The sequence below is a fragment of the Leptonychotes weddellii genome, chromosome 9 (genome assembly GCF_054177405.1).
Source record: "Leptonychotes weddellii isolate Sample4059 chromosome 9, ASM5417740v2, whole genome shotgun sequence".
NCBI lineage: Eukaryota > Metazoa > Chordata > Mammalia > Carnivora > Phocidae > Leptonychotes > Leptonychotes weddellii.
In genome coordinates this window covers 70,338,615-70,351,114 of record NC_138377.1, presented here as the reverse complement: position 1 = coordinate 70,351,114, position 12,500 = coordinate 70,338,615, and the positions used below count along the sequence as shown (strand labels likewise).

The 12,500-nt window shown below is 35.6% G+C and overlaps 1 protein-coding gene across 13 annotated transcripts in view; it reads right to left on the bottom strand.

Moving 5' to 3' along the window:
* Positions 1–12,500, bottom strand: part of CDIN1 (CDAN1 interacting nuclease 1) — a 207,654-nt gene that overhangs the window by 145,721 nt on the left and 49,433 nt on the right. For 11 of the 13 annotated variants that reach the window (XM_081830856.1, XM_081830851.1, XM_081830854.1 and 8 more), the window contains exons 2-5: positions 11,513–11,558; positions 10,559–10,623; positions 3,393–3,453; positions 11–83 (exon numbers count right to left, since the gene is read on the bottom strand). In XM_081830856.1, the coding sequence (XP_081686982.1) occupies positions 11–83; positions 3,393–3,453; positions 10,559–10,623; positions 11,513–11,558 (245 nt within the window). The remainder of the gene's footprint in view (positions 1–10; positions 84–3,392; positions 3,454–10,558; positions 10,624–11,512; positions 11,559–12,500) is intronic. The other 2 variants (XM_081830857.1, XM_081830859.1) reach the window with 1 other exon arrangement.

Here is a 12,500-nt window from a genome sequence, read left to right as displayed (position 1 = left end):
GGTAACTCACGTGGAGTTTCCTCATGCTCTTGTAGAAATCTCTCCAGTATAATCCGAGCCATTAATGAGGGTGCATAGTCTACCTTTACGAAACAGAAATAGAAAATTAAGACTGTCAAGTTGTGCAAGCAGTTGATATTCCAATATTTTGTCAACACTGAAGATTAAGTCGATTTTAATCAACCACAGCAAGCATCATTCATTAAAATCTTTCCTACTCTTGGTGGCTTCCATCATGATAAAATTATAGCAAGTATGATCTGTGCTGGTGAAAAAAATAAGTGGCCCAAATTTATTACATATAAAATTGGAGCAAAAGGATGGAACAACTTGGAAAGAGTATTCATCTACAACAGTAAAATGGACTTTTCTCACCTCTCCTCAATTTTTTCCACTGGTAGGCCAATATTACTTGTTATTCTAGCCATTCCTCTTTCTTTCCAACTATCTATATTTACCACTGTTTTGAATTTAAAAAAAAAAAAAAAAATGAAAACCCTTCTGTTAGTGACTGCTTTCAGAAACTGCCTTAAATTTCCTTAGCCATTAAAAATATGGATTTTACTGATTTTAGTTTATTTTATCCTTAAAGACTTAACCAAAGTTTTGGTATAAGTTCCTTAAATATAAAATATCTTGTTTAATATCTTGTTTGATACTGTAGAAACATTAATAATAAAAACAACAATAATAATCCCTGTACTGTAAGATCACATCACCATCCTTAGGCTTATCTGAAATATTACCTATCAATTTAGTTAATACAGAACCCAAGGATGTACCTTTCTTCCAAAGGATCAAACAGAAAACAGGAATACTCAAGCTAACGGTCATTTTAATTAATTAAAAATACATCTACTCTTTTGGAAACATATTGTTTTCTTTTTGGTTCTCAGATCTTTTATTAACCATGGATTTAATTTCCCCAGAAAATAGGTGTGTGTTTTTCAAGAGCACTAATGCTCCCCTAAAATAAGTCTTTTTATCTTAGGTGTAAGATAGCAAATGTTCCTCCTATATTATCACCATGAATTTTTCTTGACAGGTTTTCAAGTCCTGTATTCATACCAAAATTTTGTCTTGATTTAGTAACTAGACAAAAAGGCTGGCTTCATTTGTATGAACAGTTTTTTCAAATATGTATGTACTTGGATGCCCTTAAATTCCCCAAGTAGAAAGAAATGCTTTCCACGAAGCTGCTTATTCCTAGTAACCCACATCAGAGCTGACACATGAAAAATGGTGAAATTACTGAAGGTAGTCCAGCCTGAATAAGGACTACCTTATTAGTTCAGGTACTTGCATCTCCCTAATTTTCATATTAATCATGTGTCCATCTTTCTCTGAAATAGGGCCATCATGCTTCATGTCAGAATTTAGCATGTAAGTAAAATTCATAGTGCTTCAAATCTCACTTGAAAATATTTGTGTGGAGAGAACAGAATGAGTGATCTTATTATTACTAACAAAATGAGATTTCCTAAAATGTTCATTTTTAGCCTTGAAATAGGAAAATTAGTATTAAGGTATTTATAAAAGCACTGATGACTGCCTCTAGTCCTTGCCCCCCAAATCAACAATACGGTGTTCTTGTTTAAGAGAGCTACTGCACACTGTAATGTACCAATGTTATATATTTCTCATCAATTTTTCATTTCCGCTGATTAAATATATACTGACTCATAAAGCATTACCATCACATCAATTGTCACCAGATGCAAGCATATGTCATGTAAGTATTAACTATCATATAAAAATGGCAGCCTAGTTGTTTAGAAGCCATAATCTGGTACCAGTCATTCCCAAATTTCCCTGATGCATTCGCAGTCACTCAGAAAGTGCTATTACCTCTGTGCTAATCTGCAGCTAAATCTTTAGTAACCCTCTTCTTTGGTTAAATATTCTATATATTTGTGGTAAATAACAGGTTTACCAATGTAGGAGAAAATGCGTTAGTGGCTTAAAATTTTCCATAGTACTAGAAGATGGATGGTGAGGGCAGCTAAATAAGCTAAGCTCAACACAAATATCCATTAAAAATTCAAATGAATATAAATTGCTACTACGTAAAACTTATGTCATCAATATCATCGTCTATAAAAATGAGTACCATATTTGCATCACCTTATTTCTAGATGCTGTTAGCTCACTCCTTTATGTTTTTTTTTCATAAAGGACAATCACTAAATTCCTAGTTACAGCACAGTAACCTCAAGCGGCTCATAGAATCAACTCATAACAAACAAGTCTGAAGACATTTAAAAACTACCTTGCTTTAGAAGCAGAAAAAAGTATGAATACATGTTTTGCTAGGAGGAGAAGTGCATTTTATATGTTAACTATCGTATCAGATGGTGTAGACACTGCCTAGACCATTAAAACCCTCTAGTAACTGATAGGTAATTGCTCATTTGCTGAATGTAGTGGCACAGCAGACAGAAGCTGTGAGAGAAACCATCCTTCCTTGCTAATGTAACATGTAGAACGTGCTGCTACCACAACACTTAATGCTCACAGTACTGAGTCATCTTTAATGCAAACACACATTTTCTGCCTTGCTTCTATGTTTTCCATTATAATGCAACACGAAAACAGTGTACATTGCATTCCATCCCTGTGAGGTTTGCACAAGCAGTTCCAAGTCAGACTAAATATTGTATTGCTCTTATTATAGTGGATAAATATTTCAAAGTTTAGGAATTAAATATTTTATTTTTCAGTATGCTCTCTGCCACTATTATGAACTTTTTATAGCTTCTTCATTCATGGGAAATCTTGAGGGTTTCCTTTTTTAAATGTAAGACTATTATTTGTTTCCCCAAACAGAAGCAGATCAGAGTTAACAAATAAGTTCAATAAATCACTTTATACTTGGTGTTACTAAGAACAGTATGCTTCTTCATATAAAGAGACTTTTCAAGGCATGTATCTTTTATCATAATAAAAGTTTGCTAACAAAAAAATAAATCAAGTAAACATTACATTTTTAAGTATACAGTTTCTCTCCTCATTTTTATAATAGTTAGCATAGGTTTTCTTGGCATACGTCTCTTTACTTAACACAGGTATTTCTCACACTAAATTAAGACAACACATCCAAAGATGAGCATGTCCTGAGCTGTTTGGTTGAAATTTCCCACAAAATAAGAAACCAAGAAGCTGTTTATACATTTGCCTTAAAAGAAGGAGACTAATTATGTTAACTGATTTATTAATATATGAAGTTCTTTGTCCAATTATTAAAACTACAAAGAGACCAGGGAGCAATTTAAATGTCTAAGGCACCTCAAAACCTCTTTCTTTAAGGTTAATTATAATTCCAAGCAAAGCTACTCTAGATAGGCCCCTTAGGTTTTATGCAGGTTTAAGTAAAATAATAACAATAACATTACCTCATTGGCCAGCTCCAGGAGCACTGGGGCAGTTCCATTTCTCCCCACTCCATTCAGGTACCTAGACAGACAAAGCCAAGTGGTAATGCAGTGACAAGAAAAGGCCAGCATAGACTTGTCAGCATCCGCTGTGTGTACACGTTTCTCCTGGGCAAATGCCACGCTCAACTCTAGTTAAAGTATGCTACTGTCATAGGAAAAGCATTGAAGGGAAAAGAAAAACAAAAAAAAACTTACCTCAAAACCACTGGCAACTTACTAACTGAAGTTGGGGGTGTGAGGTATGAGCAGGTTGGGCTCCCTTCCCTTCCATGAAGACAGAAGTGATTTTGAAAAGAACTAGCCCTGTCACCTGGCTTTATCTATACCACAACCACCTTATGCGAAGAAAGTGAGTTTACTCTTATGGTTTGAAAAAAAGCATCCATTGGTTGACACCTTATTAAGAAACAAATGGAGCAGACCTGTCATCGGTGGGTCAGCACACCTTGTCAGGCAATACAAGGCATCATCTTTTATGTCCTGGATTTCTATCATAACCTCCATCCCTCCTCATTCCCTAATCCCACTATTAAAAAAACCTACAAAAAAACCTCCCCAAATCCATCCCAGACATGGAAGCCAGAGTGATTTTTTTTAAGCAAAAATCTGAATGTGCCATTCTTCTCAAAACATTTCACAGCCCCACATTAAATCTCAAGATTCAATTATAGCCACTTAATACCTCTTACAAATTTCTTCATAATCTGGTTCCCACCTACTGTCCTTGGCCAGTCTCATCTGTAATCACTGTTCTGCACTCCAACCCTCACCTGGAGAACTCGTGATTCAGCTTACATGTAACTTTCTTCAAACCACCACAAGCCAGGAGAAAGTTAGGTGTCCCAAGGTACAATCGATGAGCACCTTGTAAATCTCTCCATCACTTAACACAGCATCATATTGTATCTGCCTAGTTACTTGTCCACCTCAAACCCATCCCCCAATGCAGGGTTGAAAGCCTGATGAGGGTAGAAGAATTGTATTTTATTCCATTTATTATGCCTAAAACAGTTTTTGACTTAAAATAGGTGATTGCATTATACATACATATATTTTTTCTTTAATAAATGACTGATTAATAACTTTTAAAAGCCATACTGGATAAGAAAAGAGAATTCAATATGGATGTTTTCTCTACAGTATGCCATTTGAGTGAATAAATTAACAATATCTGTTTGATAGTAAAAATCAAGGTCAACAGACGAGGTCTTCCATATAACTACCACAAGCAGACACTAAATTATATTATTTCACAAGTATGTTTATGAAGATGTATGATTTTCCTATAAACAAAGTGGAAGTAAATTATTCAAGGTAGGAAGTCTCAGGATCATTATAACTTCAAAGTAATTCTATTAAGTTCATTTTCCATAAATTGGGGACTTCCTTGAAAAAACTGTTTAGGAATCTAATTGAGAAATAACCACTTTCAGAAGAAAAGAAAAAAAAAAAAAAGGCAAGTGTGGTTTAGAGAAAGGTCCCTGGGAACCAGCTTAGCTCAGAACCTCACATCAACTCACAACATTTCCATTGCACTGATAGGGCTGCTCCGGAAACAACCAATCCGTTCAGTCAAGTCTGACCAACTAATCCTGCGTTCAAAGCCACCAAACATGCACATTCATTAAGGGTTCAGACTCTGGGTCAGATTAGTTAAGCCTATACTGATATTAGGGTATCTTCACAACTTTCTACTCAACATTCATTTATCCCACAAATATTTCTGAGAGCTAACTTGTATTGGGCCTGTTCCAGGTTCTGAAGGAGCAGCAGGGAACAAAACTTCCATGGCTCCTGCCATCACAGAAATGATATTGCAGTGGAGAGACAATGAAAACACAGAAATACATACATAATATAATGATATATTCTACGATAAAATGGAAGCTTAGATGGGTTGGTCAGGAAGCCATCTCCAAGTGACACGTGGGTCGAGGCCCATAAGAAGGCAAGCGGGGAGCCATGGGAGGAAGAACATTCCCAGCAAGACAACAGTAAGCACAAATGCTGGGAATGTACCCGGGGTGTCTGAGGACCAGGAAAGGCTCTAGTATGACCAGGGCAGAGCTTTGAGAGCTGAAAGGAAAACATGAAAAAGAGAAGCTAGACCTCAGACCACTGTCTATGCCAGGGAACTGTTGTTTGGACTCAAAACTCTGTGGTTTCACGTAAATGTTGCATTAACCATTAACCAATGGAGTGCCTCTGTTAAGTTTAAAGAACAGGAGATGGTCAAACAATAACCCACTATATCTATATAGAAACATGTTCATACTTAATGCAGTGGAAATTCCTAATTATGAGCTTGTTAAAAGCTGCCTAGTTGCCAAGAAATAAGACCCCAGGGTACGGATGAAACCCGTCTGGGCTCTCTTGGCCGGTGAACAGTAAAGCTCTGAAATGGAACCCCATCCCCCAAGGTCGACTGAGGGGCCTTCAAATGTTGAAAAGGGTAGGCCTGCTTCTGAATATATTTATTCTCCAATTTGTTTCCTAACTATATTCCGTAACACTTCAGAAGTACTGGGGAAAAGAAATTAAGTGAAAATTAATTTGAAGTAAGTTTTCCTTTCTGGGAACTTTAACTGTCTTCTATACCAAGTGACAGATCAGTTTTATTGAAATATTTAGATATGCAATCAAAGGAGCTTACTAATTACAGAAAACATTCAGTAAGGACACGATCAGAAATTCCTAATGCTACCCTTCTCTGTATTCTCAAAACATCTTGTGCAAACTTGCAGTGTAGACTTTTCATACATTTACAATGGTTTGTTTCCCTCTCCAATTGGACTGGAAGCATCTTGGGAGAGGCCTACACAAATGAATGCTGAACTTACATCCAACAGATCCTTAGCAAAGGTCTGAATTATAACTGAGATATAAAGATGTGATTATGGATACTATATTAAGGTACCCTGGGCCATCTTCCTAATACCTATTTGTAAATTAAAACTACTTTGCACAGAAGCTATGTGCCATCCTCTAAGCTTTGCCATAGGAGGGCTAAGAAATGTTTATCCTGTGGGTTGAAACCATCCTTAAAATATCTTCATGGAAAGTCCATTTTATGTTTCTTTGAATGTGAAAGATTTATTAGCATCTAAGATTAAAATGATATGTACTGATTTAAAATATTTTTTAAAGATTTATTTATTTATTTATTTATTTGAGAGAGAGAGCACACATGAGCACAAGGTGGGGGAGGGGGCAGGGGGAGAAGCAGACTCCCCGCTGAGCAGGGAGCCTTATGTGGGGCTGATCCCAGGACCCTGGATCATGACCTGAGCTGAAGGCAGACACTTAACCGACTGAGCCACCCAGGCACCCCTGATTTAAAATATTAAAAAGTTATTTGAGCTTTATTATTTTATAATAATTATTTTCATAATAATTATAATGGCATAACTTCAAAAAACTACCAAAATTCTGTTCTAAGCTTACAGCTGAATACCATCTTTGTTGATTCTACCTTTAAAATTTCTGGAGCCCATCTCCAAGTATGCAGCTGTTTTCCCACTAAAACAGAGCAGTTGAGGGCAGGTACCATGTCTTATTCACATTTGTATACTTGATTCCAGGCTTAGTAGATGGGACACAGTGAGTGCAAAGTAAGTTGTGATAATTAAACAAAAAAGTAGTTCAAATTTTCAGAAACTATTTTTGTCATGTAATGTCAATAACATATTTGAGCTAGCCTTTTTTCCATGTGAAAATCTGAATGAAATTCAATTGATCTGATTCTCTAAAGCTAATAAAGCTTGCCCTCAAACAGTGTATGTTGGAAGAAGGGAAAAGATGGGAGACAACATTTCTAAACCTTGCTATTGATGGGGACTTGCAAATCTGACCACTTGTGAGTGTGTCTGTGTGTGTGCATACATGCCCCTGTGCAACAGTCTGGATGGCCTAAATAAATTTTACCAAGTATGTTTCCTGTTTGGAAATAAAATGCCATTGATACAGGGGGAAAGAATAGAGTTGTTTTCAAAATGAACACCAGGCTGTATCTGTACATACACAACATGAAGAAGTGAGGAAATTTCCTCAGTAATTCAAAAGCTCGAGAAAACATTTTCAGCTGATCTTTGGATACTTTGAACTTTCAGTTAACCATGATGGAATCACACTGTGGACTATATGGTTTATAAATACAGTTTTCGAATTCTGAATTGAGATCATCTTAACACTAGCAAGAATGCAGAGACAAAGGAATTCTCTGACTAGGTGCAATGGGGAAACCATTATAAACTTTCTAGACAGTAATTTGGCAACATATAATAAAATCTTTAAATGCTCATTATTTGCACCAGTAATTATATACATAGAAATCTTAAAAAACTAATCCAAATTGCAAACACTTATGTACCTAAATGTTTATCACAGTATTATTTTTATATTACAACATTAGAAACATATATGTTCAACAGTTATAATTCAGTAAATTATGGTACTTTCATATGATGAAATAATGCAATCAATAAAATGTTTACAGAAAGCTTTCTACAAAGTGATATTATGTTATACACATTTTTCTAAGTACAAAATTCAGGATTCACAATGGTATATATAGTATGACCTCATCTATATAAAAATGGATTGACAAAAGACTACAATGAAAAATACCACAGTGGTTACCTGTGGCTGCCACAATTATGTGCGATCATCCATTCCTTTCTATACCATCACAGGTGTGCTTAATTTCTACAATATTCAAGTATTACTTTTATAAAAGAAAAAGAATTAAAGTATTAGTATTGTCAAACTGCTTAGATATGTTTTGATATAATACAATTTGCCTTTATTATTATCAGCTGGAAAACAAAACTCTCGAAAGGCCAATTTACCTTAGAGACTATAGGGACATTTAACCAGCACGTTTACAAGAGGCTGTGTGGTCAGTCCATCTGAAAGGTAACAGTGTGGCCCATCTCCAAGCACAGAGTGCAGGGCAAAAAGCCAGGGAACAGGGTGGTCAAGTAAGAATTTGGTGAGACTGTTTTCTTATTAGACTGTCCATTACAGCCTAACTTCACATTTTTACTTCAAAATTTGTGACTCCTTAAAACAACTGAGATTCTCACATTTAAATAAATTTATAAATATATATAAATACATGTGTATATATTTCTGTAGTCTCATTATTGCTCACCCAAATGTTCATCATTAAGTAACCATATTTACAGGAAAGAATTTTATTTCTGGCTTGACCAATTCAGATAATCCAATAAAGTATGTTCATACCTCAATAATTAAATACACTTTTAAATGAAACTAAATTTTAAAAAGCAGCACTGAGAGGTCTTAGAAATCATCTAAGTAAAATGGCCTTTAAACAACAATGAAAATGACTGTCAGAGGGCAGCCCCATGGCCCGTAAGTGGATCTCCAAATTTCTAGGAAAGGCTCTATTTTCTACTGCTTATGTTACCAAGGCTTTAAAGCCTGGACATAGAACCAAACTTTTATATGATGGCCTAAGATGATCATTTTTATAAACAAAAATGTACTTTTTGACAGATAAGTAACTTTTCAGTCTTTCTTTGGAGGGTCTGGATTCCAAAGCTGTTGATGACTTCATAGCACTTTGTGAGCCATTCTTCATTTTTCATGAATGATTTAGGTTATAACTTGCATTCAAATGTTGATGTCACTGAAGAGACTATAAATTTGGAAAAAATCAATTCAAATTCTACAAAGACTTGTTTAGAGGGGAATTCTCCTAGACACAAAAGTGTGTGTGCATATGCGGTGTGTGTATCTTTAACAGACGCTATGACTGAAAACTGAACGCATCTCTTATCATACATGGCACAGTATATAATTTTTTAAAAGGCTAATAAGTTCAATAACTTTTGTTTTCAATAAACACTTCTCAATTCTTAAAAAACGACTTTCCAGAAACACGATACCATATTTATTCTAGATACTCATTTCATTCATAAAATTTTTGTGCACAAAAATCATTCATCTAAAATCGGTGGTGTCACTATCACCACAGAAACGTTGATCTGTCAATCTTAGGTGTAATAATTTAAGAGCATATTTCAGACAGCTTTCCTTTCCAATATGTCCTTGAAATATTTAAGAAACCAACAATTCTAATGCAAACCATTACCATTTACAGTTATAAATTAATCAGTCATATTACAAAGACAGTATCGTTTTTAGAATTTTTTTTAAAAAGCTACTTTTTTAATTTTATTATGTTATGTTAATCACCATACATTACATCATTAGTTTTTGATGTAGTGTTCCATAATTCATTGTTTGCATATAACACCCAGTACTCCATGCAGAACGTGCCCTCCTTAATACCCATCACCAGGCTAACCCATCCTCCCACCCCCCTCCTCTCTAGAACCCTCAGTTTGTTTTTGAGAGTCCATAGTCTCTCATGATTCGTCTCCCCCTCCGATTTCCCCCCTTCATTTTTCCCTTCCTACTACCTTCTTCTTTTAAAAAGCTACTTTAAACATTCTGTTTTAGAACAGAGGTTGAAAACTATTTATAATAAATTAGGCCAAAATTAAAATATCCCCTGGACACTATGTTGGTGATTTAATACCCAGATTTTCTTTTTAAAATACAAAACCCCATTTAAAATGTGACAGTTGTCTATTATTATCTATCTCCATATGTCCTTACTTGACATGTCCTTTTTTTCCATTTCTAAAATGGCAAACCCAATACCTATGATGCAAGATAGAAGTGAACCAAAATTCAATCTTATTTTCTAATGTATTTTTCAACTTGTTGATTTAAGTAAGAAAACTTGATTCGAGAACTTTCATACATATATGTAGATACATGTGTGTATTAACATGCATCTATACAAGATATGCACTTACAATAAGTTTAAAGTAGCCAACTGAGATTTCATAATACTGTAAGGATTTCTTACATAGTATGCATAACACACAATCAAGATAGTCTCACCATATTCTTTAAACACACCATTTGAGAAATCATTAAAAAAATATACCTTAAGTCTTAAGTAAGACTTGTATCACAATGCCCTGAAATGTTATACAGACAATTAATTTAGTAACCTAATTTATTCATAATTATTATTACAATTAATAGGTACTATGATACCCTCTAGTGGGGCAGGCAGGTCATACCTCTGATAATAACTTTCAATCGCTTCTGAAGTATGATGTTTGGCATGTGTTCTTTTAATATGTTTCTGAAACAAAACAAAAAAAGATCTTTATGTTGTGTCACGCATCAGGTTCAAGAACAGAATGACATATCTCTTCATCCCAATATCTAGCACATAGGGCAAGCTGAATAATAGCTTGGGGATTTGAGCGGTGGTAGGTCTTTTTTCCTTCTACTTTATGAATCTATGCATTTTAATCTCTACTGCTTGGCCAGGATGTCTTCAGCCTGTACCACAAGGTACAGTATATATGTAAAAGCCAACAGGGTCATAGTAATTGAATCTAAGTAAGTTTGCTTAGGGTTGCAGAGGGCAAAGAAAAACTTGTTCCCTCTTTCAACCTTTGTATTAATTTTCCCTCAATTCAATTCCATCTAAGTCCTCTGCACTCTAGTTTTACAATCCAATTGCCATTTTTAACCAGGAAGAACATTGCTTAAAAACAACTTATTTGAAAACTACAAAAAGTAATTCCATAGAGACTTGCCACTTGACTGACACCTGTCATCTCATGATAAATGACTCCATTTTCTGCCTCTCTTGCCTTCTGCCACTCCAGCAATGGTCATTTATCATCATCTCTGTCAGCAATGGAAAGCGGCACTGACAGTGCAAGTCAGCAAACATTTAGCACATGGAACCACGCAACACGGGGAAATTATTATTGTCAGAATAATAATGGTTTAGCATAATTTATTACAGGTCCACCAAATAAGCAAAGGCTAGATGTTATTAGACAGATGGATGGGTAGGCTTGGCAGGCCTCCACTGAGACGCAGGCGGTGCTTGATGTGGAAAGGAGAACATCCTCCAACCCAATCAGAGAGCTGGCAGTTCAATTACAAAGAAATAAAGGGACATTCATCATTCAATTAGGCACCTGTCAACCCTCACAAAGGAGAAAACTTCTAACCTGGTACTCCTGGGAGAAGATGCTCAGCAGAGTGGCCTGCGATTGACTGGAACAAATAAAAGAAGGACAAAGTTAATTACTGGAGTGCACGGCAAAGAAACAAAAGAGAAAGGAGCTTCAAAGGTAGGCCTGCTGCCCTGTAATCTAACAGAACATGAAAACAAGTGTGGAAAAGTTGTTCCAGATGAACACCTCAAACAAAGGCTTCCTGCTGCTAGGTCAAGGAGACAGAAAAAGGGAAAGGGAAAAATATGGATGGTCTCGGAGCAAACGATCATACAATTTGGACGTTTTTTTTAACTTTAGAATGATTATAAATCATGCCTGTAGCATGCAGTTATGTTAAAACAGACCAAAAGGAAGCAAGGTTTATTTCCATTAGTAAGTGATAAGAGTCAAATCCCATAAACAGTGGAGAACAGGAGGTTCACTCGCTGGCAGCATTCTAAATTTATTTTGTTAGCGGACAGGTATCCTCTTCTACAGCTATCTCAGAGTCAGGGGGAAAAACTTTGGTCTTCACTAGAAGTAGCACCGAGAGACCACTGGAACGTTCCTACTGACACTAGTGGGCTTTGAAAATAGGAGCTTTCACAGCAGAAAGCCGAGGTCCTAGGGGTACGTCATTCCCAGAGACGGCCATAAGCCTTATGCATCCAAGACTCCACACAATGTCAAACACTTGGCAGTGAAATAACCTGGAAAACACTCTTCCCAAGTGGGAATTTGCCTATCACAATTGTGAACATTTAGAAATGAACAGAATTTTTTTTTCCTCTAAAGAGCAATCAATATCCTACTGCTACTCTTTTTGATTGCCCTCTGTAGATATATCTACCTTATCATATCTTGAGAACAATTAATTATTTCTGATATATTTTCTACTAAATGCTATCTGAACAAATTACAGTGTTAATAATTCGACTTTTATGGTACACCAAAGCACTATGAATAATTAAAATTTTTCTATGCGTGAATGAAACCTCTT